The 26,263-nt window shown below is 49.8% G+C and overlaps 2 protein-coding genes across 21 annotated transcripts; one reads left to right on the forward strand and one right to left on the reverse strand.

Moving 5' to 3' along the window:
- Positions 1–400: 400 nt before the first annotated feature.
- Positions 401–22,124, reverse strand: ZNF142 (zinc finger protein 142). Of its 11 annotated transcripts, none has more exons than XM_063695206.1 (11): positions 21,885–22,124; positions 21,496–21,646; positions 21,217–21,413; positions 18,662–18,975; positions 14,196–14,795; positions 12,859–13,026; positions 11,125–11,949; positions 8,648–8,825; positions 4,507–7,543; positions 3,140–3,245; positions 401–1,293 (listed from the first exon to the last, which is right to left on the reverse strand). In XM_063695206.1, exons 4-11 carry the CDS (start codon positions 18,939–18,941, stop codon positions 824–826), a joined length of 5,664 nt encoding a protein of 1,887 aa, XP_063551276.1. In that variant the 5' UTR covers positions 18,942–18,975; positions 21,217–21,413; positions 21,496–21,646; positions 21,885–22,124; the 3' UTR covers positions 401–823. The 11 variants fall into 11 exon arrangements, with proteins under 11 accessions (XP_063551276.1, XP_063551277.1, XP_030864731.2 ...); XM_063695207.1 differs by having other exon boundaries at positions 21,217–21,317; positions 21,496–21,551; positions 21,885–21,988; XM_031008871.3 differs by having other exon boundaries at positions 21,217–21,392; positions 21,496–21,551; positions 21,885–21,988.
- BCS1L (BCS1 homolog, ubiquinol-cytochrome c reductase complex chaperone) lies at positions 21,919–25,968 on the forward strand. Of its 10 annotated transcripts, none has more exons than XM_063695218.1 (9): positions 22,140–22,259; positions 22,553–22,937; positions 23,464–23,832; positions 23,931–24,070; positions 24,284–24,478; positions 24,722–24,785; positions 25,035–25,204; positions 25,408–25,525; positions 25,659–25,968. In XM_063695218.1, the coding sequence occupies exons 3-9, from the start codon at positions 23,513–23,515 to the stop codon at positions 25,909–25,911; spliced, it is 1,260 nt and encodes a 419-aa protein (XP_063551288.1). In that variant the 5' UTR covers positions 22,140–22,259; positions 22,553–22,937; positions 23,464–23,512; the 3' UTR covers positions 25,912–25,968. The 10 variants fall into 10 exon arrangements, with proteins under 10 accessions (XP_004033263.1, XP_063551288.1, XP_004033266.1 ...); XM_004033218.5 differs by having other exon boundaries at positions 22,150–22,259; positions 22,553–22,682; XM_019022066.4 differs by having other exon boundaries at positions 22,177–22,259; positions 22,823–22,937.
- The last annotated feature ends 295 nt before the right edge of the window (positions 25,969–26,263 follow it).

Raw genomic sequence — 26,263 nt, forward strand, 5'->3', positions numbered from 1 at the left:
TACTGTGAAGCAGTTATAGAATTCTGAATTGGAGATTCTCCTCTCTAGTCATCTGCCTTTCCATAGTATCCTTGTGCTTTAACACCTTAGTGTAGCTGCTGAGCCAGTCTGAGGATTGATGATGAGCTAAAGTTGCTTCTAGGAGGAGGCTTAGTGGGTAGCAATCCTCCCTCTATAGATACAGGTAGACAAAGGAGCTTGGAAGTAGGGAGCAGGTCAAGGGTCAAGATGGCTCAAGGACAGGGAGAAGGCAGACCTAGGCCTGTTTCAGTATCAATACTGAGTGAAGATGGAAGGGACAAAAGGGAGGCAGAGGTCTGAGAGGGGACAGAGTTGATCAAGATGACAGCCTGGAAATGTTAAGACAGGGATTTGGATGAATCTATAATGTAGTAACCACTTTCTGTTTAACATGCTTTATAGAGCATTAGGCACAACAGCACATGCGGTTAGATACAACTGTTTTTAGAAGATTCTGAAAGAAAATAGGAGTTGACACAGTAAGAAGGAAAGAGAAGATGGAGTGGGTAAAATCCAGATCTTATAGCCAGGGACTTTGATGGAGTGATGGTGAAGAAACTGAGAACTTGCAGGTTAAAAACGCAATGTACAGCAATAAGAAATCAACGTTATAGTCCATGTCCCTCTTTTATATGGGTGATAATTTCAAAGTACTATAGCCAGAGTCCCAGGAAGGTTCTAGTCACCCTTGTACCCCAAAAGCCAGTCTTTCCTTAGGCTCTGAGCTCCTCAGGCTAGCGCTGGTCCCAGTCTGCACATCTCAGACCATACCCTCTTCCTATACAGGAGGTGGGGCAGGCTTTCAGCCCTCAGGTCCAGTGTGGGGAGCGGCAGGAGCAGGAGGGCTGGGATCCTCCAGCTGCACATCATGCAGGTGCACTGTGGGGGTGGTGGGGTCTTTGCCCACACCCTGGTTTGGGTCGGCTTGGTCAGGGTGGTGCCTGCGTACGTGCTTGACCACCTGGAACTTTTGCTTGGCCTTGTAGTTGCAGAGGCGGCAAAAGAAGGGGTGGCGGTCGGTGTGGGTGAGGGCATGATGGCGCAGGCCAGCAGCCCAGCGGAAAGCACGGTGGCACACATTGCACACATAGGGTTTGGCCTCACTGTGCTTGCGAAGGTGGGTGCGCAGCAGGAAGCGCGTCTTGAAGGCCTTGCCACACTGCTCACACATGAAAGCCCGTGCTTCTCGATGCCGGGTCTCCTGGTGCACACGCAGTGCATCAGCCCGGTTGGTGCAGTACTCACACTCAGGACACTGGTATGGCTTCAGTCCTACAGGACAGGGAACAAATCACCATTGAAAGGCGGTGGAGCAAGGTTCACTGGGCCATGCAGTTACTGCAATCAGTGGATATAAAGAATGCAAGCAGCAAGTTGACTAATGACCATATCTTTGGAATGCTCCAGTCCTCCAGTCCTGTCTGACATTTCTTTTTTCTTTTATTTTTCTTTGAGACGGAGTTTCGCTCTTGTTGCCCAGGCTGGAGTGCAATGGCGCAATCTCGGCTCACTACAACCTCCGCCTCCCAGGTTCAAGTGATCCTCCTGCCTCAGTTTCCCAAGTAGCTGGAATAACAGGCATGGGCCACCACACCTGGCTAATTTTGTATTTTTAGTGAAGACAGGGTTTCACCATGTTGGCCAGGTTGGTCTTGAACTCTGGACCTCCAGTGATGTGCCCTCCTTGGCCTCCCAAAGTGCTGGGATTACAGGCATGAGCCACCACGCCCGGCCTTGTCTGACATTTCTGTGCCTTTCCAATACAGCGTCCTTGGACATCAACAAGAACTCAATGTTGTAGTCCCAGCAATCAATGTTGTGGGTGCCCAATGGATACTGATGATTAACGGGACCTCTAACCAACTAGCTACCTGAGAGTAATGAATACTCAAATATGGAAGGGTTTCCCCATGGGAAATTATAACCCTCTTTTGGTCACAGAGTACTGATGGAATTCGACAATTCATTTAAACACAATGGCTTGTTCAACTCAAAAAGTCAAAGACCCAGCCTGGGCAACAAAGTGAGACCCTGTCTACAAAAAAATTAGGTGGGCGTTGGTGGCGTGCACTTGTAGACCCAGCTAATTGGGAGGCTAAGGCAAGAAGATGATGTGCACCCAGGAGTTTGAGATTGTAGTGAGCTATGACTGCACCACTGCACTCCAGCATGGGCAGCAGAGCAAGACCCTGTCACTGAAAAAAAAAAAAAAAGTAAAAGAAATACTTAGGAGGGGCCGAGCATGGTGGCTCACGCCTGTAATCCCAGCACTTTGGGAGGCCGAGGCGGGCGGATCATGAGGTCAGGAGATTGAGACCATTCTGGCTAACACGGTGAAACCCCCATCTCTACTAAAAATACAAAAACTTAGCCGGGCGTGGTGGCAGGTGCCTGTAGTCCCAGCTACTCGGGAGGCTAAGGCAGGAGAATGGCGTGAACCCGGAAGGCAGAGGCAGAACTTGCAGTGAGCTGAGATTGCGCCACTGCACTCCAGGCTGGGCAACAGAGCGAGACTCTGTCTCAAAAAAAAAAAAAAAAAAAAAAGAAACACTTAGGAGGGAAGAGGTAGAGGTGAAATAAGTGGCATTCATAAAAGCAGAGTGCCTTGAAATGCTCCTAATCAATTCCTCCACATAGGGGATCAGATGCAATAAGCACAGGCACACGATTGTGTGCTTTCAAGAACCGGGTTTGTGGATTCCATCCACACCCAGGAGAAGAAAAGGACAGACTGGAACAGGAGAATCCTTCACTTTCTCCTTTTTAACTCATTATAGTTCCATCATGTCTGTGTAAGAGCCAGGCAAATCTGCCCTTAGTCACGCAAGTTTGAGTTGGGGGTTCTCAAGAGGGGAAAAATGACTGACTTCGTAACACAGTCACCTGGGAAGCTTTTGGAAAGTACGTATGCCCAGGCTCTCAGGTTTACCCTTCTGATTCTGACAGGTCTTCAGTGGGTTGGGGAGCCATTCTGGCACATACAACCCCAGCCTGCCCTCTACTCCCAATGTGAAAATTGATGTTGGCCCTGAATTGGAACAAGGACCAACCTTGGTAAGGTTAGGTTTGCCAGGGAACAAAGGAACCCTTCAGGCCTGTCGAAACCACACAGACTCACCTGTATGCTTGGTCATGTGGTATTTGAGCTGGTTGACCCACTTGCACTTGTAGCCACACTCAGGGCACAGGTACTTCCGTTCCTCCTTGTGGATCCGCATGTGGTACTGGAAGAGGCAAGAGCAAAAAGCAGAAAATATAGTAAGTGCTCAATAAATGTTAGCTGTTATTATCCAGGTTATTCTTGCCCTGTTCTATGCCTTTATCATATGGCAAGCAGACATTATGGAACTTTGTTTTTCTTAATCTTCAGTTTGCTTGCTAGGGATTTTTTTTTTTTTTTTTTTTTTAAGAGACAGGGTCTCACTCTGTTGCCCAGGCTGGAGTGAACTGGTGTGATCACAGCTCTCTGCAGCCTTAACCTCCTGGGCTAAAGCAATCCTCCCACCTCAGCCTCCCAAGTAGCTGGGAATACAGGCATGTGCCACAATGTCCAGCTAATTAAAAAAATTTATTTTTGTAAAGACAGAGTCTCCATATGTTGCCCTGGCTGGTCTCAAACTCCTGGGCTCAAGCAATCCTCTGGCCTTGGCCTCCCAAAGTGCTAGGATTACAGGCGTGAGCCATCTCACCTGGCCAATAATTTTTTTTTTTTTTTTTTTGAGATGGAGTCTCGCTGTGTCACCCAGGCTGGAGTGCAGTGGCGCGACCTCGGCTCACTGCCAAGTTCTGCCTCCCAGGTTCACGCCATTCACCTGCCTCAGCCTCTTGAGTAGCTGGGACTACAGGTGCCCGCCACCACACCCGGCTAATTTTTTGTATTTTTAGTAGAGACGGGGTTTCACAGTGTTAGCCAGGATGGTCTCGATCTCCTGACCTCATGATCCGCCCACCTTGGCCTCCCAAAGTGCTGGGATTACAGGCGTGAGCCACCGCACCCAGCCTCAATTTTTTTTTTTTAATGGGATCTTGCTCTGTCACCCAGGCTGGGGTGCAGTGGCATGATCATAGCTCACTGCAGCCTCAAATTCCTAGGCTCAAGCAATCCTCCCACCTCAGCCTCCTGAGTAGCTGGGACTACAGGTACTTGCCACCATGCCCAGCTGATTAAGAAAAAGTTTTTGTAATGGGATCTCGCTCTGCTGCTGAGTGGTCTTCAACTCCTGGCTTCAAGCAATCCTCCTAACTTGGTATCTCAAAGTGTTAAGATTACAGGCGTGAGCCATATTATGGAACTTTATCTTTACAACAACCCTATGAAGTTGGTATTATCTCATTTTTAACAGATGAAGAATCTGAGGCTTGGTAAAGGAACCTTCCCAAAGTCACAGAGCTAATATCTGGAGGAGTCAGCTTTAGAGAACCAAGGCAGTTTAACTCCAGAGCCTGTGCTCCTTCCACTTCCTGCCCCATATCCTCTGACATTACCTTGAGGCGAGAAGGATCAGCACAGGCATAGGGGCAGAGGTGACAGTGGTAAGGCTTTTCCCCAGTGTGGATGCGGCTGTGCCACGTGATCTTCTGTCGGTTCTTGGTGCTGTAAGCACAATCGGTGCACTTGTAGAGACGAGTGCCCCCATGCCCTTTCACATGGTGATCTAGTACCAGCTGATGGCGGCATGTGAAGTCACAAAAGGGGCAGTGTAGCGGGGGCTGGCCAGCATCCCCATCCCCATCTGAGGCTGCCACGGCTGCTGAAGTCTCCTCATGCTGTTCCAGGTAGTGCTTTACCAGGCCCACCCGCTCCCGGGCAGCAAAGTCACAGAGCTGACAGCGGTGGCTGAAATGCTGCTGCCTCCGGTGCTCATCCAGAGCCGGTCGGCTAGGGAAGGCCTCCTGGCAGGCCCCACACTCAAGCCGTGGGTGCTGTTTACGGGTGTGTCCTCGTAAGCTGGCAGGGCTGGGGCACAGCAACCCACAGCGGGAACAGTGCAGGGGGCCCTCAGTGGTCTCTGCAGGAGAGCCAGGGGCAGGCTGTGCAGGCTCGGGGTGTCGGCGCAGAGCATGCTGCTTAAGTGCTGTCTCTGAGCTGAACTGGGCTTCACACTGGGAGCAGGCAAAGGCTGGGGTGCCTTGGTGGCAGCTGTTGACATGACGAGTGATGTCATGGCGAAGGTAGCCACTATAGTCACAAAGTGGACAGAAGTGGGTGGGTGTTTTGTCATGTACCCTTAACCGGTGCAAGCGCAGTTTCGAGTTGGTACCAAACGTCTGGGGGCAAGAGCTGCAGGGGATGCGGCCAATGCCTGTGTGTCGGGACTGGTGAGCCTCTAACCGGTACCGTCTGGTGGTCGAAAAGTCACAGAAGGGGCACTGATGGGGCTTCACCCCCTCGTGCTTGAGCCGCCGGTGCTGCTGCATGCAACGGCTCTGTTTACAGGTGAAGCCACAGTCCCCACACTGTAGATGGGGCCGGGGCCCACGGGCTGGGGCTGCAGTGGGGTGCCTCCGCTTCTGGTGGAGCCTTAAGGCAGCAGCAGCAGGAGCAGTGAATGGGCAGAGGCTGCAGTGCAGCTCTCCAGACTCCTCGAGGGGGCAGCCCCGGATCTGGTGAGTCCTCAGAGCCCGTTCCTGCTGGCAGCTAAAGGGACATGTAGGGCAGGAGAAGCGAACCCCCTTCTGCTTTTGAACCAGAACTGTATCCCCATCACCAGAGCTGGACTCTGTACTCCCATTCTTCGGGGGAGCAGAGTCCCCATTGCTCAACGGGGACACATCAGGCTGGGTCTGGGGGGTCCCTCGTTTTCCTCCCCCGCCACGTCCCCCTCTGCAGCCTTCAGCCACGTGAGAGGTAATAGAGGAGAGCCGGGAACAAAGGAATGGGCAGGAGTTGCAGTGAAACTTGCCCTGCTCAAAGCGGTGCTTCTTCAGGGCCTCTGTGGGTGAGGAGTTTCCTGCAGGAGGGACTGGGTCAAGGTGGTGCTTCTTAGGGGCTTCCGTGGGTGAGGAGTTTCCTGCAGGAGGGACTGGGTCAAAGCAGTGCTTCTTAGGGGCCTCTGTGGACAAGGAGTTTCCTGCAGGAGGGACTGGGGAACCAGAGACTGCGGCAAGAGGCTCTTCTGTTTCTTCTGGCTCCCTGGGAAGCTCCAAAGGAGCATCTTTTGGAAGCAGTAGCTCTGCTTCTTGTGGTGCAGGTGGGGGCTTCCCACTTTCTGTGTCCTCTGAGGCCTGGGTGCCTGGGAGCACAGGTTGCAGAGGGATGGGTGAATTTGGTCTGGGCAAGCCCTTGTTCTTTCTGAGCAGAACAGGGCACTTCTTCAGCAGGTGGGTGCTGAGGCCGCGTTGTTGCTTGAAGCTAGCCCCACACTCGGGGCACAGCAGGGGCTCTCGGCGGCCTTGGCACCCAGTCCTGGAGTGCAGATTCAGGGCCTTCTCCCGGCGAGTGATAAAAGGGCAGTGTGGGCAGCGGAAGGCTCGCCCCTCTCCCTGGATCACTACCATCTGCACCCGCCCCTCTAGCACCAATGCCTCTGCTTGTTCTTTGTCCTGTCTCCTTAGGGCCTTGAGTAACGACTCTGACTCAGGTAACGGGGGCAAGGGTGCTGTCTCAGCAGGTGGAGTTGTCTTGAAGGTTCCTACCCAGTTGTTAGGGGCCTCCTCTAAGGATGGAGGATTTGTGGAGGGCTCAGACACTGGCTTTTCCAGAAGGGGATTTTCTTCAGCACCCAAGTCAGAAGTCCCAATACCTTCAAAGCTAGATAGCTCTGGTCCTTCCAGTCCATCTGGCCCTTCCAGTCCCAGGGGCCTGAACTCCATAGGGGCTGTTTCAGTGACCTCCTCAAGGGGTGGCTCAGTCACAGACTCCAGCTCTACTCCCAGGGCCTCTAGGTGTAGTGTGCAGCTGCCCTCCTCCACCTCTGCTGGGCTGGGACTGCCACCCAGGTCACCCCCATGGGGAGCCTCACTGCCCTCCTGTCTTCCAGTGTTGACCTCCTCACTCATCTCTGGCAGGGCCTGGTCCAAGCTGGGGTCCACCACAGTCCCAGGTTCGTGACCTGGCCCCTCAGGTCGGGCTGACAGCTGGTTTGAGGGCTCTGAATCTGGTGAGGGTGTTGGGCCCTGCATGGCCCCTTCTGGCTCCTGGCTTGCATAGCGGAGCTGCCAAGCCTGGTCTCCAGGCACATAGCCATGGGCCTTGCGTTTATGGAACAAGAGCGTGGTGTTGCTGAAGGTGCGGTAGTCACAGAGGGCACAGTGGAACTCACGGAGGCGGGTATGCTTGCAGTTCTCATGGCTCAGCACAGCCTGCTTGTGGCGGCTCTGGTAACTGCAGTAGTGGCAAGGGTAGAGTGGGGCCGGTGTGCCAGGGTGATGCTGGGAAGCCATGTGCTTCTGCAGCTCATACTTCCGCTTGCAGGCGAAGGCACACACCTCACACATCAGAGACTTGCCCTGATGCCGCAGCTTGTGGCTGCTCAGCTGATCAGCCCGGTGACAGCGATAGGAGCACTGGTTGCACTGATACCTGGCAAGGAGGGAAAGGGGGAGGCAATCACAATAATTAATCACAACTAAGAATCACTCAGTAAATACTTACTGTGGGCCAGGCTCTGCACTCAGTATCATACATGTGTCACCTGATGTAACCCTCCTTTTCACTACCCTATGAAACTGGTATCTCTGTTTTCCAAGTGAGAAAAACTAAATCACAGAAGTTAATAATTTGCCTAAGGTTGGTTACAAAGTAAGCCAGGAGCAGAGACAGCCTAGCTTCAGGGCCTGTGTTCTAAGCCCTATTCTGTACTGCCTTCCTAAAAGAAAGTAATCATGAATCAGCATGACCCACTGTAGATTTCCAAGGAACTGATGTGGCTACAACTCCACAGGGCAGGTTTCTGTGCCTCGTTTCCCTTCTCCCACAGAGGCATGACAGGTCTAGAAACCCCTTAGCCAGCTGTGCCATAGGTCAGAGAACTTGCCTGGATTTGGAAGTGGCAAGATTGGGGCATGAATATAGAGTCTATCCACTTTCCCAGGGCCAAACTCTGAGAACTCAAGTGACACCTTAGTCTCTAGGCCTATACTGTAGGTCTATACTCCCTTCCCAGAGCCCAGAGAGCGCTCGCCATGTGACTGAGCCACAGTCACAGAGGCCAGCTGTAGGCAATGGAGTTGAGACAGTGGGAACAGAGAAGGGTGTTAGGAAAAGACTCTCTTTTTTCTTTCCTTTTCTTTTTTGAAACAGAGTCTTACTCTGTCACCCAGGCTGGAGTACAGTGGTGCAATCTTGGCTCACTGCAACCTCCACCCCCTGGCTCAAGCGATTCTAGTGCTTCAGGCTCCCAAGAAGCTGGCATTACAGGCATCTGCTACCATGCCCAGCTAATCTTTGTAGTTTTAGTAGAGATGGGGTGTTGCCCAGATGGCCTTGAACTCCCAAGCTCAAGCAATTTGCCCGCCCCGGCCTCTCAAAGTGCTGGGATTACAGGTGTGAGCCACTGCACCCGGCCTTAGGAGGAGACTCTCCAGGGACCGGAGAAAGAAATAGGGCCAGAAGTTAGATCTGAGAGGAAGCTAGCTTGGCATAAGGTTCTTGGGATTGGGACGGAGGCCTATGTGTGTGTTGTACCTGAGGTCCCCTGCATGTTTTCGCATGTGCACACGGAGGTAGTGCTTCCACTTGGTGACATAGCCACATTCAGTGCACATGTAATCCTTGGTGTTGGAGTGGGTCAGCATGTGCTTGGATAGGTAGCTCATGTCTCGGCATGTGAAGTCACACAGCTCACACTTGTGGGGCTTCTCACCTTATATGGGGGATGAGGATGAGGGGAGAGAACACAGGTCAGATACAGATCAAGTGGACAGACCATTTCTTCCAGCAAGCCTGCCCTGATGCCAGGGAGGAACAACAGCTTCATGTGCTACCTAAGATGGTGAAAACCTCACAATAATAAAAGGCTGCTTCAGGGCTCTCTCAGACAACTACTCCCCCAACTCCCACACCAGTGAAGATGGGAAGAAAGTAAAGACCAAGCTTTTCTTTTTTTTTTTAAATTGAGACAGAGTCTCACTCTGTCGCCCAGGCTGGAGTGCAGTGACGCTACCTCAGCTCACTGCCAAGCTCGACTGCCCGGGTTCAAGCAATTCTTGTGCCTTAGCCTCTCGAGTAGCTGGGATTACAGGCGCCCGCCACCATGCCCAACTAATTTTTTTGTATTTTTAGTAGAGAGGGGGTTTCACCATGTTAGCCAGGCTGTTCTCGAACTCCTGACCTTAGGTGATCCGCCCGCCTTGGCCTCCTAAAGTGTTGGGATTACAGGCGTGAGCCACCGTGCCCACCCCAAGCTTTTCAAAACTAGCTTAAAGTCCACTCTTGATTTGTTTTACAGCTTGCTGTCACTATGGTCAACTACTCAGCCTAATTTTTCTGTTTTCTAGAACAAAAGGAAAAATAAATGAGACAACAGAACAGAATGGTCAAGAATTCTGATCTGAAGTCCAACATAGTAATAAAAATATTAACAGCCAACATGAACAAAGTTCTTATTATGTGACTAGCACTCTTCTGAGCACTTTGTAAAAAAATTCCTCCTCTCGGCCGGGCATGGTGGCTCACGCCTGTAATCCCAGCATTTTGGGAGGTCAAGGCAGGTGGATCATGAGATCAGGAGATCGAGACCATCCTGGCTAACACGGTGAAACCCTGTCTCTACTAAAAATACAAAAATTAGCTGGGCATGGTGGTGGATGCCTGTAGTCCCAGCTACTCGGGAGGCTGAGGCAGGAGAATGGCGTGAACCCAGGAGGTGGAGCTTGCAGTGAGCTGAGATTGGGCCACTTTACTCCAGCCTGGGCAACAGAGCCAGACTCCATCTCAAAAAAAAAAAAAAAAAAAAAAAAGCCTCCTCCCCTCAAATTTTCAGAACATCCTTAAGAGGCAGGTGCTATTATCACCCTCATTTTACAGATAGGGAAACAGAGGCACAGAGAAATCATAGAGCCATTAAGTGGTAGTTTAAATCCTAGTTGACTACCATGTGGGTTTGAGCAGTCTGTTTCCTTGTCTCCAAAAGGTTGGTATAAAGATTATATGAAATGTCCCAAAGCTGTCAGTGATACTCAGTGAGAACTCAAAGGTGAGCTGTCCATGTTGATGGTCAAGACCTGGCACTGACAGGCTGGGGGCCAGGTTCCTTCAAGACCCCTCCTTGTTGTCCCTGCCCACTCACCCAGACCCCTTCCCTATGGTGAAAGGCTAGCAACGTGGTATTCTGGTTCTAACACTATCTGTGTGATCTTAAAGTAGGTCTCAGAGTTTGTCTCTTTTCTCATCTTTATCTGCCTTACTTAAAAGATTAAGCCTTTTGGAAAGACCTCAGAAACATGAGATTTTGTGACTAAAGCATGTACAGGAATGAGTTCAATGAGAATAATGGCTTTGTCCCAGGCTGCCTAAAATTTTTTCTCCCAAACCGGTGTCTTTGATGAAAATTCTAAAAATGTCCTGTCAATCCCCTGATGTTGATATAGAGATCACAAATGGGATGATGCTGTAGCAGGAAGCTTGGTTTGGTTGTTACCTAAAGCATCAAGAATGCTAGAAGACAGTTACGAGTGCGAGTTAAACATCTGCAACTTCCAGGTCACTGGAGGTGATCTTTTTCAGTGTCATGGATGCCCAAGCTATAGAAGGCCATATGCGTGTGGACGGCTCAGTCCCCTCGCCCCTGTCTCTCTTAGCACATCCCAAAACATGAATTGCAAAGTAAGGTATTTGTCCTGGTTTGGGTTTCTTCAGGCTTGGTGTTAACCCACTCAAGCCTGACTAGGGGTGGGCAGAACTGGACAAGGGCTTAAGAGCGAGGCACAGCACGACAGTGGTTAGAGCACAGGCTCTGGAATCAGACTGCATGGATTCAAATCCTAGCTCTACTACTTTACTAGCTAAATGACACTGAACTTAAGGCTCATTTGTAAACTTGGAATGCTAGATCTATCTCTAGGAATTTTGGGTCAAATGAGAAAATGTATGCAAGACCCTTTGTAGCCAGTATCACCACCATCATTATTACAACATTATTGTAAGGATGGAAACCATCCTACCCGTATGTAGAAGCATATGTCGGATGAGCACCCTCTTGTGGGCAGTGGCAAAGTTGCACTCAGGACACTGGTGGATCTTTTCATGAGCATGCATCTTGCCTACATGATCCTGGTAAGCCACTGGGTTGAAGGTGGCAAAGGGGCAGAAGGTGCAGCGCAGCTCTTCACTGCCAGGGTGGCCCTGCTTCTTGTGTTTACGGAATAGGTGCTTATTGGAACAAGCAAAATCACAGTGGGGGCAATGGAAGGCGTAGTGACTCTTGTGGTGGGCCTCCATGGCTTCGGCTGTGGCAAAGAGCATGGGACATGAGTGATGGCGGCACTCCACAGCCCGCACCCCATGGGTCTCCTTCAGGTGCTTAATGAAGGCCTTGCGGTCGGGTGCTGCATAGCTGCAGCCCTCCTGAAAGCAGCGAAGGGGTAACGGCTCTGCTGCGGCTGCTGCCGTGTGGCTCTTGAGGTGCTCCTTTAGGGCCTGGCTGAGGCGGAATTCCTCACGGCAGACAGGACAGGCATAGGTGTCTGAGTAGAAGTTGGAAATATCTTCATGCATGCTGGCCATGTGGCGGTTGAGTGCATTCCTCTCCACTGCACTGTAGTGGCACAGTGGGCAGTGGTGGGCCTTTTCACCCAGCTCCCGCAGCAGATGGGTCTTGAGCTTGCTCTTACTGGTGAAGAACTTCTGGCAGTTAGGGCACTGGAGGCTGGGGTCTGGGAAGTGGAGATGCAGGTGCTCCACCAGATGAGTCCGCTTCTTAAAGCAGCGCTTACACTCTGGACACATATGGGTCTTGAAGAGGGACTCGGTGCCAGAGACCACATCCCCTGGGAAAGGGAATACAGAGATTTGAGAGAGTGAGATTTTTCTGGGGAAAGCCAGATAATGGGAGAACCACAATTTGCTCAGACACAAACGATGTGTGGCCTCTCTGCAGGAAACCAAGCAAAAGGGTCTCAAATACTGTAGTCTCAAAAAAGGGTGAGAAACTCAAATTTTAAGAGAAGCAAAATCACAAGGGCTTCTCAGGCCTTGCTGTGACAGCCTGTTTGAAGTGCTTTACTCAGCTACCTGCTCTTCTTGAGCCTTTGTTTAGAACTACTTAAAATAATCTGAATGGAGCATTCTTGTTCTTTCCTGCCTTGTTCTATGGGGGCAGGCAGAAGCATCGGCAAGATTAGTTAGAAGGAAAAGAGCCCCCAAGGGGGTGAGCCAAAAGAAGTTACAGTACTCTTACTTCCAAACACTGGCTCACAGGCTCTAGATAATAATGAAGTTGGTAATAAATACAACCAAATCTTTCTTATTCACTTGATAACTATGCTCCTTGTGGGATGACTTTCAAATATTCTACTGAGGTGAAAAACTGGGAAGCAAAGATTCAGAAAAAAGTATTTGAGGGCTCAGTGCCAGACAAAATAGGCTGCTGATCATCAATAACTTCTGGCATCTCTATATGATGAAGATCACCTCCTGCTTCCCTGCTAGAGTTTTCTGCCTGAGGAAAACCAGCCCAGTGAAGCAAACTCGATTTACCCCAAAGCTATATTACTAAAGTCTTTACCATTCACTCATTTATCATTTTCCCACTAGACCTTGACTTTTGAGTCAAGGTAGAACAGAATAAAAGGATCCGAACCAAAGCTCAGAAAACAAACCCCAGAGCCTCAATGGCAGGGTTTCAACAATCCATTCTTCCCCACCACCAAGGGCTTCAAGCCTCAGAATGTCATTACCTTCCAACCGCTGAGCCCCTTGGCCTTTATCCACAGCCTTCTGGGAGTCCTTCTGGGTGTCACTCTTCTCTTCTTTCTCTACATTCTCCTCTTCAGCTGTCTCCTGCCCAGGCAAGGGTGGACCTGCTTCCTGTGAAGGTTCTCTCTCTCCTGGAGGCAGTTTGGGAGCTGGAGATACATAAAACTTGATAAAGTCTACAGGAGCCAATAACAGCACTAAATGCTTATACTTCTCTACCTACTGGCTGAAATAATCACCCTCTCCCACTTTTAGCATAAGGAGATCTTAGGTTTTATGTATAAATGTATTTCCACTCAAGATGAAAATAGGAGGACGAAGAGCTAAGTTATTAGCAATGTTCCAGTCTAAAGTAACTCAAACCTCAGAGAGCACCACTTTCAGACTCCATGAAGCTGACAGCAGCGAGGTCATTGAGGTCATAGGGGGCTGAAAGTAGAGAATGGGTAGACTGCAATTCCTTCTCTTATCAGAATCCTGGCCTCTCCTGGCCCGTTTTCTCTGTTTCCTCCTGCTCCTCTGCTCTCTCATGCTTTTTTGGGACCAAGAGGAATGACAACTAGTAAAACGCCATCTCCCTTGAAAGTTCCTAAGTTCCTTTCTTTACTTCTTTTTTTTTTGAGACAGGGTCTTACTCTGTCATCCAGACTGAAGTACAGTGCTGCAATCTTGGCTCACTGCAACATCCGCCTCCTGAGCTCAAGTGATCCCCCACCTCAACCTCCCGAGTAACTGGGACTACAGACATGTGCCACCACACCCAATTTTTGTATTTTTTGTAGAGACAGGATTTCACCATATTGCCCAGGCTGGTCTTGAACTCCTGGGCTCAAGGGATCCATCCACCTTGGCCTCTCAAATTGTTGGGATCACAGGCATGTGCCACAGTGCCCAGCCCAAAGGGTTATTTCCTTTTTAAAATAACCCTGGCTTCTACTGCCCAATCCCCAGTTGCTCTAAAGGAAAGTCTACAGGCATTCTATCAGTGGCCATAGCCAATGATGGTCATTTTCACTTTAGCTCTCAGAAAGTTGTGAAATGGATCATTAGAGAATATTGGTTAAGTAACTTCAGGCCACATGTAGCCTAAGCCAACTTTCACTCATTGTCACAAACAAAGACTTCCTCTTTGTCCCATATATTCCAACTGTTTCAAGATGCCTTCCCATGTCATCCAGTAAAACTCCATCCTCCTGAGCCACTGTCTAGATTCTCTTATATTCATGTACATTCATGGCCTTGGAAACAACTGCCTCTCCTATAAGATCAACTGTGGCTGAACTCCAGGAGAGGAACTGCTTGGCCCTTGGCCTCATACCTGGCAGCAGCTCCTGGGATGGAAGGCCCTGAACGGCAGAAAGTTCTCCCTGTGTCCCAGCACCATGGCTCCGCTGATGCTGCCGGAAGAGTTTGACGTTGGAGCCCATGAAGCTGCAGTGGCTGCAGTGGAAAGGGTAATGCGCCTGCCGGTGCAGCTCCATGCCCTGCTGGCTCCCGAAAAGCAGGGGGCAGCCCCGGAAAGAACAGGGCACAGGAACTGCTCTGTGAGTCTGCCTCAGGTGGTGCTGCAGACCCTTGCGATCTTCAGCAGAGAACACACAGCCAGATTCTGGGCAGGAGAAGGTGTCAGGAGTGCCCCGGTGAATCTTGAAGTGGCTCTTCAGGGCCTGGGGTTGGGCAAACTCCTGTCTACACACAGGGCATGATAGGGGGCTAACTGGTGGGCTCTGGCCCTGCAGAGGGCCAGGGAGGGTTGGGTTGCTGGGAGGCAGCTCTACAGAGCATGGGGGGCTAGAGAGGCCCTGCACAGGCTGTATATGGGTCTCACTGCACTGGTGCAGGGCCAGCAGAGTGGGCTCTGCGAAGCTCTGTTCACAGCGCTCACAGAAGTACACCTCCACCACCTTTACCAGGACACCTGCAGGCAGAGGACCGACAGAGAAAGGCATAGAATCAGATGGAACAAGACTCATAGGAGTTAGTTACTAGTAGAAAATGTAGGTGAATCTTTTAATATTCGTAGAGTACAGATGGACTTTAAGTCTGGTCCTACACCTGGACTGTAAGCCCCATAAGGTCAGGGACCATCTATCTGGCACGTGTGTTTGGATTCCTAGCACAATACTTGTCACAAGATAGGTGCTTAATAAATATTTGTTAAATGAGTGAACAAGCAAGCAAATCCAGAAAGCATTAAGACAGTATATTTTGCCCAAGTGAAAACCAGAAACTTCGAAAAGAAAATGACAAACTAGGGATAATATCTGCAATATAAATGGTAAGAGCTTTACTTTCAAATTCTGTAAAGAGCTTTACAAAGGCACAGGAATGGATAAAATGGAGAATATCCTTTCTGAAAATAATTATTATTCTCCAAAATAATTGCTGCCGTTTTAAAAGCAATGGGCAAGACTTTGATAAAGAAAGGCTTAATAAACGCTCTCATTTGGTCCTCCAACAGCCCTGTGACAACAAGGTCCTGAGATTCTACGAGATTAAGACTACTATGTTTATTAGTGGTAGAGCCATGACTCAAGGCCAGGTTTGTCCTACATTTATTCTGCTGGTCTGTTTGCTCTTTATTGTTTTTTTTTTGTTGTTAAAAAAAAAAAATTTCAGGGCCAGGTGCGGTGGCTCACGCCTGTAATCTCGGCACTTTGGGAGGCTGAGACAGGAGGATCATGAGGTCAGGAGATCGAGACCATCCTGGCTAACATGGTGAAACCCCGTCTCTACTAAAAATACAAAAAATTAGCCAGGCGTGGTGGCACGCACCTGTAGTCCCAGCTACTCGGGAGGCTGAGGCAGGAGAATCGCTTGAACCTGAGAGGTGGAGGTTGCAGTGAGCCGAGATTGCCCACTGCACTCCAGCCTGGCCAAGAGAGAGACTCTGTCTCAAAAAAAAAAAATTTCAGGCCGGGCCTAGTGGCTCACACCTGTAATCCCAGCATTTTGGAAGGACAAGGTGGGTGGATCACCTGAGGTTGGGAGTTTGAGACCAGCCTGACCAACATGGAGAAACCCCGTCTCTACTAAAAATACAAAATTAGCCGGGCATGGTGGCGCATGCCTGTAATCCCAGTTACTCAGGAGGCTGAGGCAGGAGAATCGCTTGAAACTGGGAGGTGGGGGTTGCAGCAAGCCAAGATCACGCCATTGCACTGCAGCCTGGGTGACAAGAGTGAAACTCTATCTCAAAAAAAAAAAAATTTCAGTGCAACATCTAAAATGATACATAAGTATACAAAGGAAGAATAACCACCCAGCACCTTCACACACACAATTTGGTGTGTTTCTTTTTGACCCTTTTCTTCCCACTTGCTATATATCAAAGATATTTTTATCTTTGAGTACATTTACATCTAGTTTGTACTTTCTTATCCAGTTCATGTTTTTTCCAGAGCATGAACAAATCAAAATAAAATTCTGCCCTTGCTTCCCTGGGGACCAAAAAAATAAAAATAATTTTTTTGGCTGGTGGTGGGGGAAACAAGGTCTCTCTCTGTCACCCAGGCTGCAGTGCAGTGGTGGTGTGATCACAGCTCACTGCAGCCTTGACCTGCTGGGCTCAAGTGATTCTCCCACCTCAGCCTCCTGAGTAGGTGGGACTACAGGCACCACCATTCCTGGCTAATTTTAAATTTTTTTGTAGAGATGGGGTCTCCCTATGTTGCCCATTCTAAAAATAATTTTAACAAATAAATTGTGCCATTACTGATGGACATTTGGGCTGTTTCCAACCATTACAAATAAAGCACCCCTATATATCCTCATCCTTGCTCTGGCCACTGTAATTCCGGTGTCTTTGTGCATTCCTACAGTGGAATTAGTGGTCAGAGTATGCAAATTGTAAAATTTGCTATGTAGCTAAATTGACCTTCAAAAGATTATACTAATTTGTATCTCCATAAGCTGTAACATAGTGTTTCCTATAGCCTCATCAACACTAGGTATTATTAAAAATGTTTAATTTATGCCAAAATGCATCTCCTTTTTTTTTTTTTTTTTTTTTTTTTGAGACAGAATCTCGCTTTGTTGTCCAGGCTGGGGTTCAGTGGTGCGATCTTGGCTCACTGCAACCTCCGCCTCTCGGGTTCAAGCAATTCTCCTGCCTCAGCCTCCTGAGTAGCTGGGATTACAGGTGCCCACCACCATGCCCAGCTGATTTTTTGTATCTTAGCAGAGGTGGGGTTTCACCATCTTGCCCAGGCTGGTCTCAAACTCCTGAGCTCAGACAACTGCCTGTCTCGGCCTCCCAAAGTGCTAGGATTATAGGCATGAACCACCATGCCCAGCCACATCTCTTATTTTTAACTGGAATTTATTTCTTTGCTAGTGAGATTAAGCATCCTTCCATATGGTTACTACTTTTATTTCTTCTTTAGAGCATTGCACATAGATTTCTTTTTCCCATTTAAAAAAAAAAAGGTTTCTGCTGGGTGCGATGGCTCATAACTGTAATCCCAAAACTTTAGGAGGCCGAGGTGGGAAGATTGCTTGAGCCCAGGAGTTCAAGACTAGCCTGGGCAACAAGGTGAGACCTCGTTTCTACCAAAGAAAATTTAAAAACTAGCTGAGTGTGGGTGGTATACACCTGTGGCCCCAGCTACATGGGAAGCTGAGGCAAGAGGATTGCTTAAGCCCAGGAGGTCAAGGCTGCAGTGAGCCGTAACTGTGCCACTGCACTCTAGCCTGGGTGGCAGAGCAAGACCCTGTCTCAACAAAACCCCCAAAACCAAAAGAAAACAAAAAAAGCAAAGCAAACAAAAAAAGAGATGGTTTCTTTTTCTTACTGTGGCTCTTTGAATTTTAAAGATATTAACTCTTTCTTACATATTGCAAATGTTTTTCCTAGGCTTTTTTTTTTTTTTAATTTCTTTCACCATATGGAAGTTTGGAAATATTATATGGTCAAATTAGCTAATCTTTCCCAATATTCTTTGTCACTATACTGCAGTGCCAAGTGAAGTGGTGACAACTATGGCTGGAGGATGGTAATTAAAAAACAGGGAAGCTTCCTAAAAATAAGAGGTGAGGATAATGGGATGAATAAAGGGAGAATCTTTCATCTGAGATAAATACAAATGCTCAACTCCTATTTTTTTTTTGTTTTGTTTTGTTTTTTTAAAGAGATGGGGGTCTCACTATATTGCCCAGGCTGGAGTGCAGTGGCTATTCACAGGTATGATCATAACATACGGCAGCCTCTAACTCCTGGGCTCAAGCAATCTTCCTGCCTCAGCCTCCCAAGTAGCTGAGACTACAGGTGCATGCCACTGTACCAGGCCTCAACTCTTATTCTTAACAACATGCCTTGGATGAGTAAAGTATGTTAATACACAAAAAACTAGGGCAGGGAAATACCAGATCACTTCTGGAAAGCCCTGCCAAGCCCAGGGTGGTAGAGACAGGGTTTTTGCTTAATCCCTGGCTGCAGTTCCTGGGTAGGAGGGTCAATATGGAGGAAAGAATCTCCAAGGACTGTAAGAGTAGGGACAAGCCAGGATTGGGCAGAGGTGTCAGAAAGGTCTTACTTTCTGGATTACTGCCTAGCACACATGAAGCCCTTGCAGGACAGACTGCCAAAAGCTTGGTAGAAGGCTGTGCACCACTTCGCCAGCCTTCAATCAACATGCACCAACTGCAAACCAAATGACAACATCTCCAAGTATAAAAATAGGATGCTACCTTGTGTTCTCATCATATTTATACAGAATCAAAAATAACCCAGACAAAACCTCAGAGCTGCTTGTCCCACTGGCCTGCTTGCAACTGTGTTTGTACCTGGGGTTTCTCCAGGAGCACCTGGGGTCAGGGTTCCAGCTACTGTCTCCACAATGATCTCCATGTTCCCTGGTCCCTCTTCAGTTGCTGTGGCCTCTACCAGCAGGCAGCCTGGCTCAGTAGGTATAGGTGCAGGGTCCCCGGAAGGACAGGGGCTCTGGACAGGCCCCAGGATTCCACGGTTAGAGAGAGGCGGGGGGATCAGCAATAGCTCAGGGCACAGTCCATCCATCTCCCCGGTGCTACTGGCTGGCTGTGAGTCCAAAAGGGGGTCTGTCATCACCACCGACTTGTGTGTTTTGGCTTCTTAAATGCTGACAAGCCAACCAGAAGAAAAACAAAGTAAGGTTAGAGTTCTTACTTTCTTCCTGGCTGGCGTGGGTACACAGCCCAGTGCCCACCCACTTAGGCATTTTCTTGCATGGCAATATGTCATATATACCATATGAGACTAAATAGAGGCTTTCTTTTATGATAATGTTCAGAACAAAAAGTATAAAAATGATAACAGAATATTAGGAGACAGCCAACAAGTATTGGCCAATATATTAATGACTGCAGGTTGTCTTCTGCTAGCTAAGTGCCCTTAGCCAAGTCATTAAGCAATTTGGGTCTCAGATTTCTTATCTGCAACAAAATTAGGTGGGGCCAAAATATCTCAGAAATCCTTTTTTTTTTTTTTTTTTTGAGACAGAGTCTCGCTCTGTCACCCAGGCTGGAGTGCAGTGGCGTGATCTTGGCTCATTGCAACCTCTGCCTCCTGGGTTCAAGCAATTCTCCTGTCTCAGCCTCCTCAATAGCTGGACTACAGGCATGTGCCACACACGCCCAGGTAAATTTTGTATTTTTAATAGCAATGGAGTTTCACCATGTTGGCCAGGCTGGTCTCGAACTTCTGACCTTGGGTGATCCGCCCGTTTTGGCCTCCCAAAGTGCTGGGATTATAGGCGTGAGCCACCTTGCCTGGTCCCTTTCCCTCTTAACCTCTGGTAATCTCACTATTCCTCAGCATGGATTATAAGGAAGGCCCTTCCTTCATCATCTGGCTCCTGCTGACCTCCCCAGACTCATCTCCCACTTCTCCCCTCAGCAGATCTCTGAACCAGATGATGTGCCATTCTCCAGACCCACCACATTGTCTTTTGCTTTCATACCCTCACAGCCTTTTGCGTCTCTTGGCTCGATATGCCTTTTCCCCTTTTCAATCTCTCTTATCTGGCTAACCAATTAACTATCCTTGAAGAAGCTGCACAAATGTCACTTCCACCATGAAGGCCTCCTGACATTCTTTTTTTTGAGACAGTCTTAGTCTGTCACCTAGGCTGGAGGGCAGTGGCACGATCTCAGCTCACTACAACCTCTGACTCCTGGGTTCAAGCAATTCTCCTGCCTCAGCCTCCTGAGTAGCTGGGATTACAGGCATGTACCACCACGCCTGGCTACTATTTTGTATTTTTAGTAGAGATGGGGTTTCTCCATGTTGGTTGGGCTGGTCTTGAACTCCAGAACTCAGGTGATCCACCCGCCTCGGCCTCCCAAAGTGCTGGGATTACAGGCGTGAGGCACCGCGCCGGGCCTGGCTTCCCGAAACTCTTATCTTCTCTCTTCTGGCGTCCTAAGGGCACTCTGTACACAGCCCTATCAGAAACGAGGTCACACTGCACTGTTGTTTACCTGTCAGTCTCTCTCCCTAGATGTATAGCTTTTTTAGTAATTTGTTGACATTATCACTTCAATGATATCACTTTGTGATACTGACATTATCACTTCAACAAACACAAATCACCCACAATCGAAGATTCCAGTGAAGAACCACAGATATGGAGCTGCATTGGAGTAAAGCTAGGTATCTTGTACAAAACCAGTGGTTCCTCACCTATAACGTAACAATTTGGAGAAATTTCAAACTCATTAACTGACTATGGCCTCAAACTAAATATGGGAACATAACTGAGGAATGAATGACAATTGAATTGCATACCCTGTTATACATGGCTAAAATGAGTTTAAGCTGAATAATTAGTAATTAATAAGAATGATGGGAATCACTTCATGAAATTGAGTCACAGACAAGATGCAAAAAGAAAAAAACGAAAAAAGAAGAAGAAACCAGGCCGGGCGCGGTGGCTCAGGCCTGTGATCCCAGCACTTTGAGAGGCCAAGGCGGGCCGATCACCTGAGGTCAGAAGTTCGAGACCAGCCTGGCTAACATTGTGAAACCCTGTTTCTACTAAAAATACAAAAAATCAGCAGGGTGTGGTGGCACATGCCTGTAATCCCAGCTACTCGGGAGGCTGAGGCAGGAGAATCGCTGGAACCCGGGAGGCGGAGGTTGCAGTGAGCCGAGATCGCACCATTACACCCCAGCTTGGGCAACAAGAGCGAAACTCCGTCTCAAAAAACAAACAAACAAAAACCAAGATCCTGCAATCTGATAGTCCCTATTTCCAGAATCCCATGGACTCAAAACAACAGATCACAGGGATTCACAAGGTGGCTGGAAAGTGCACTCCCGTGGTCAGAGGGATTCTCTGGAAACTGCAGCCTCCACTTACTGAATATTATCGCTGCTCTGGGGAATCTTCAAGCTTGACCATACATGGCCTCCGGGGGGAGCCAAGGAGGACGCTGAGCCGTCAAGATTAAGAACCTTCACCTGCGGGAGGGCAGGGTAAGGTAGGAGACAGGTGGGCACCAGAGAAGAAATACGCTTATCTTCCGGGCAGGAGGGCTGAGAAAGAGAAAGGACAGACTAAGGCAGAGAGAATGCCTGGAGAAACAACGGGCCCCGGCCTAGGGACCCAGGTTCCCACCTGCCTCTGGCTCTGACTCACCGCGTGGCCTTGGACAGACACAGTCGCTTCGCTTCTCTGGGCCTCAGCTTTCCTATCTGTAAAATGGAGGTGATGACAGTGTCCACATCGTCGGGCGGGAGCTGGATCATAAGAGCCAGCGAACGGGAAAGGCGGTTTGTAACCTGGAAGGCTTGGGATGGAGCATCGTCATGATTTTGTCCTGAGAGCAGCAGGTACCCGGGCGGGGTCCAGAACCGTGACGCGACTGCAGCGCCGGGGCCCAGCTCGTCTGGGTGCTCCCTTCAGTACCTCCTTCCGAGAGTTCCCAGCGCCCAGGCCCACCCTGATCCCAGGGCTCGAAAAACTTTGCCTCCAGCTCGCTCCACCCGCATTCCCTTCCCAGTTCCGCCCCGCAGCCGCTCACTCACCTCCAGACCCAGAGCCGGCGGGAGCCGCATCTCTATGGTTGGCCGCGGCTGGAGCGGCCCCCGGGGCCCGCTTTGTGCGACCGCCTCCGGCTCAGCCGCCTCTAGGATATTGGGGATGTGGAAGCCACTCTCTCTTCCTCTTGCCGGCTGCCGGGGTACTCTATGTTTTCTCTCTGTGGTTTTTCCCGCCCTCCACCCCCACTCCAGCCCTGAAGCCGGAGAAGCACCATCGAGAGCTCTGGTGTAGAGTGGCGTGGGCTTCTCTGTGGGTGTGGCGGGAAGTAGATGAAAGGACCCGGGGCGGGGCCGAACGCAGCTTCCCCAAGGTGCAGGCGCGGTGAAACCATCGAGACGGAGGGCCAGAGAGTCACGGCGGTGAGAGGGCTGAGTGACGGGTTACCCCAAACCATGTGGCTGGAGGCGCGAGCTGGGATGTGGGCGAGGTTCAGGAGGGGGTTCCTGGGTGTCGCGGAGGGGCCGGGGACGGGAGAGCTTTGTCTGTGGCCTTCCATGCATAGGTGTTTTGGAATTCTGGATCCCAGTTCTGAGGCTCAGCCGAGGTCACTGCTGTCAGCTCACCTCCCTGCATGCCAGGCGCAGGGCAAAGTGGCCGGGGTTCGGGGTTGGAGGAGATGTGTACTAGAAACAACTTTGCTCTTGTCCCTCAGGATCTTATTGTCTACGATGTGACGATCCGTGGAGAAAGTAGCAGATGGGCAGATTTTCAGTTGGGGAGAATGAGGGAGAAAAGAACGGGCATTCCGAGCCAAGAGCACTGCATGAGCAAGGAGTTGGGAGGTTGCTTACTTGTTGAACATATTTGTTGCGTATTTGCATATTTGCTAAACAGGTAGTGTTAGGAGCTAATCCATGAAAGGTAGGTGGGCGCCGTATTGTAGAGAGCCTTGAGTACCAGGCTGAGTTTATACCCAATTCAGGGGTCTGTTGGGAGCCAGCCATTGAAGGTGCTGGAGCAGAGAGAGATATGGAATTGGAGCTGATCCCTATGATGAAAGATCTGGACCCTTGTGTAGCTGTTCCGTGAAGCAGGAGGTGAAGACCTATTAAAATGCCATTTCAAGAACTACGATTTTAAAGACAGTTTAGGTGGGAGGTAATAAAGGTCTAAACAAGACGTTAAATATTGGGGACGTAAGGGAGAGGATATTTGAAGGACATTACTCATAACAAGACATGGGGTTACTGACAAGTCAACGGACGCTTCTCCCTTGCTGACTGCAGCCAATGGACCCCTTTTTATCAAAGCTGGTCCCAGGGACCACAAAAATCCTGTCCATCCATTACCCTGATGTGAAGCCTGTTTATATAGCTCTTTTTGGTTTAAGGCATCTCCAGACATGGTCCTCTGGTAGGAAACAGGTATGAGTAGACTAATGAAGGACAAAATGGGATGAGGGACCTGGAGCCTCCACCCTTGCATTCCAATACCACCCTTCCACCCTTACCCCCACAAAAGGAGGGTATTGACCCACACAGTAGTGCTGACCTGTGGCCAGGGCTGGGGAGGTCCAATTTCTAATCTGTGCTTTGTCCCATCTCCACTGTTCCCCACCCCTAGGTTTTCGTAACACCCCAGGGCCTGTAAGGTTTGGTGCTTCCCTTTCAAGATGCCACTTTCAGACTTTATTCTGGCTCTGAAGGACAATCCCTACTTTGGGGCTGGATTTGGGCTGGTGGGTGTGGGCACAGCCCTGGCCCTGGCCCGGAAGGGTGTCCAACTGGGCCTGGTGGCATTCCGGCGCCATTACATGATCACACTGGAAGTCCCTGCTCGAGACAGGAGCTATGCCTGGTTGCTTAGCTGGCTCACCCGCCACAGTACCCGTACTCAGCACCTCAGTGTCGAGACTTCGTACCTTCAGCATGAGAGTGGCCGCATTTCCACTAAGTTTGAATTTGTCCCCAGCCCTGGAAACCATTTTATCTGGTAAGGTTGGGAGCTAGGGAGGGCTGTGAGAGTAGAAAAGAATGATGGGAGCTGGGTTTGACCCATTCACTCACTCAGTTTTGATCGTTCTTATTCAGGTATCGGGGGAAATGGATTCGGGTAGAACGAAGTCGAGAGATGCAGATGATAGACTTGCAGACGGGGACTCCTTGGGAATCTGTCACCTTCACGGCCCTGGGCACTGACCGAAAGGTTTTCTTCAACATCCTGGAGGAAGGTGTGGGATGGCACAGGCAGGCTTTCTAGGGACATTGCAGGGATGGGGACATTTGACATCAGATGAGCAGTTTGGAGAGGTGGAATAAGCAGGCCGGGGTGAGCCCATGGGAACAGGGGGCCAGAAGGAAGCTGTTTGGCACAGCTCCACCTAATTGAAGAATCAGCCATGGTGAAGAGAATTACTGGCTTTATCTCATCTTCTCCTTCCCAGCTCGAGAGCTAGCCTTGCAGCAGGAGGAAGGGAAGACCGTGATGTACACAGCTGTGGGCTCTGAATGGCGTCCCTTTGGCTATCCACGCCGCCGGCGACCACTGAATTCTGTGGTTCTACAACAGGGTCTGGCTGACCGAATTGTCAGAGACGTCCAGGAATTCATCGATAACCCCAAGTGGTACACTGACAGAGGTGAGAAGCAGCTGGGGTCTTGGCTGTGCTGTTTTTGACATTTTTAGAAGGGACAGGTTGGTCTCCAGCCAGATGGGGTGATATAAAGCTCTAGTCCAATTCCCAGAGATTAAGAGGAATGAAAAGTTGTGTATGAGAATGATTTATTTCCGTACCAAGGTTATCAGGCTTCCAGGGGGCAGGGCTGGGAATGAACGTAGATATCCGGGGCAAAAGACATGATCATCCTGGCTCTATCCCTAGGCATTCCTTACAGACGTGGCTACCTGCTTTATGGGCCCCCTGGTTGCGGAAAGAGCAGTTTTATGTGAGTATTCAAAATTTCTCTTAACTTGGCAAAACGAAGCCTTTGTGGAAACACTGGGCTGATAGGGTTGGAAAGGGAAATGAATCTGGGGATCGGGGACCAGGATAAACATGAAACGTGTGGAACATTAGGGTGTGAGGTAGAAGTCAGGCCTCTGAGACACATGTCCCCAGACGGTGAGGAGAGTAGCTGGGCCTGAGGAAGCATTTCCAGGTTGCCTGCTACCTCCTGCCATCCCATGCTCCATAGCACAGCCCTGGCCGGGGAACTGGAGCACAGCATCTGCCTGCTGAGCCTCACGGACTCCAGCCTCTCTGATGACCGACTCAACCACCTGCTGAGCGTGGCCCCGCAGCAGAGCCTGGTACTCCTGGAGGATGTGGATGCTGCTTTTCTCAGTCGAGACTTGGCTGTGGAGAGTAAGTGAGGGGTTCTGGAGGAAGTGGAGTGGGTAACTGTGGAACAGGGGAAGAAAGCAGAAATCCAGAGGGCTGGTGGAGGATGCCTGGGTTAGTGACAAGAGCCCACAAGACACATGGATAAGCAGGGGAACATAGTGGGGCATGCTAATTTTATGCTGGGCTATGACTACTCATGCTTCCTTATCTTTGCCTTCCTCCAGACCCAGTAAAGTACCAAGGCCTAGGTCGCCTCACCTTCAGTGGACTGCTCAATGCCTTGGATGGTGTGGCTTCCACTGAAGCCCGCATCGTGTTCATGACCACCAACCACGTTGACAGGTAGGAAGGAGCCAGGCATCCTGAGACTTAGGCAAGAGCCCACCCCCTCCCCTAGTGCCTTGGGAGGAACAGGAGGTCGAGGGGCCATCTCTATTGGGTGCTAGTGTGACCTGCTTTCCCTGTCTTCTCTCAGGCTGGACCCCGCCCTGATACGCCCGGGGCGAGTGGACCTGAAGGAGTACGTGGGCTACTGCTCACACTGGCAGCTGACCCAGATGTTCCAGAGGTTCTATCCAGGGCAGGCACCTTCCTTAGCTGAGAACTTTGCAGAACATGTCCTTCGAGCTACAAACCAGATCAGTCCTGCCCAGGTGCAGGGCTACTTCATGCTGTATAAAAATGACCCTGTAGGGGCAATTCACAATGCTGAGTCTCTGAGGAGGTGATCAGGCTGGGCTCAGCTCAGCTCTCCTCCTCTAGTTCAATAAACATCTGCCACACTACTCTGCTCTCTCATCTCCCTTCATCACTGGATTGGTACTTGAGTAAGACAAGGGCTGCAATCACAGGTGCCTACAGGGGTCAGTCAGGCAACCACATATACAAATGATGGGGCATAGCCTAAGATAAAAGAGATGAGACACAAAACAGGAAACTAAATTCCTCTACCTAAAGGCATTCTATGTATATAAATAATGGACAGGCATGGGTGTGTACACAATGGGTTGTTAACGGTGGGTCCTAAGGACTCTGCTTACATGCTGACATCCCACTAGTTTTCCCTGAAACTCACTATAC

Source organism: Gorilla gorilla, chromosome 11 (genome assembly GCF_029281585.2).
Source record: "Gorilla gorilla gorilla isolate KB3781 chromosome 11, NHGRI_mGorGor1-v2.1_pri, whole genome shotgun sequence".
Taxonomy (NCBI): Eukaryota; Metazoa; Chordata; class Mammalia; order Primates; family Hominidae; genus Gorilla; species Gorilla gorilla.

Coding starts and splice junctions, on each gene's coding strand:
- ZNF142 (XM_063695206.1), bottom strand. CDS start 18,941: ATGACAGACCCCCTTTTGGACTCACAGCCAGCCAGTAGCACCGGGGAG. Junction 7,544..8,647: donor AAACATGCAGGGGACCTCAG/GTACAACACACA, acceptor CCTCCTTGCCAG/GTATCAGTGCAACCAGTGCT. Junction 3,246..4,506: donor CTGATCCTTCTCGCCTCAAG/GTAATGTCAGAG, acceptor TGCCTCTTCCAG/TACCACATGCGGATCCACAA.
- BCS1L (XM_004033215.3), top strand. CDS start 23,513: ATGCCACTTTCAGACTTTATTCTGGCTCTGAAGGACAATCCCTACTTT. Junction 24,479..24,721: donor CAAGTGGTACACTGACAGAG/GTGAGAAGCAGC, acceptor CTCTATCCCTAG/GCATTCCTTACAGACGTGGC. Junction 24,786..25,034: donor TGCGGAAAGAGCAGTTTTAT/GTGAGTATTCAA, acceptor CATGCTCCATAG/CACAGCCCTGGCCGGGGAAC.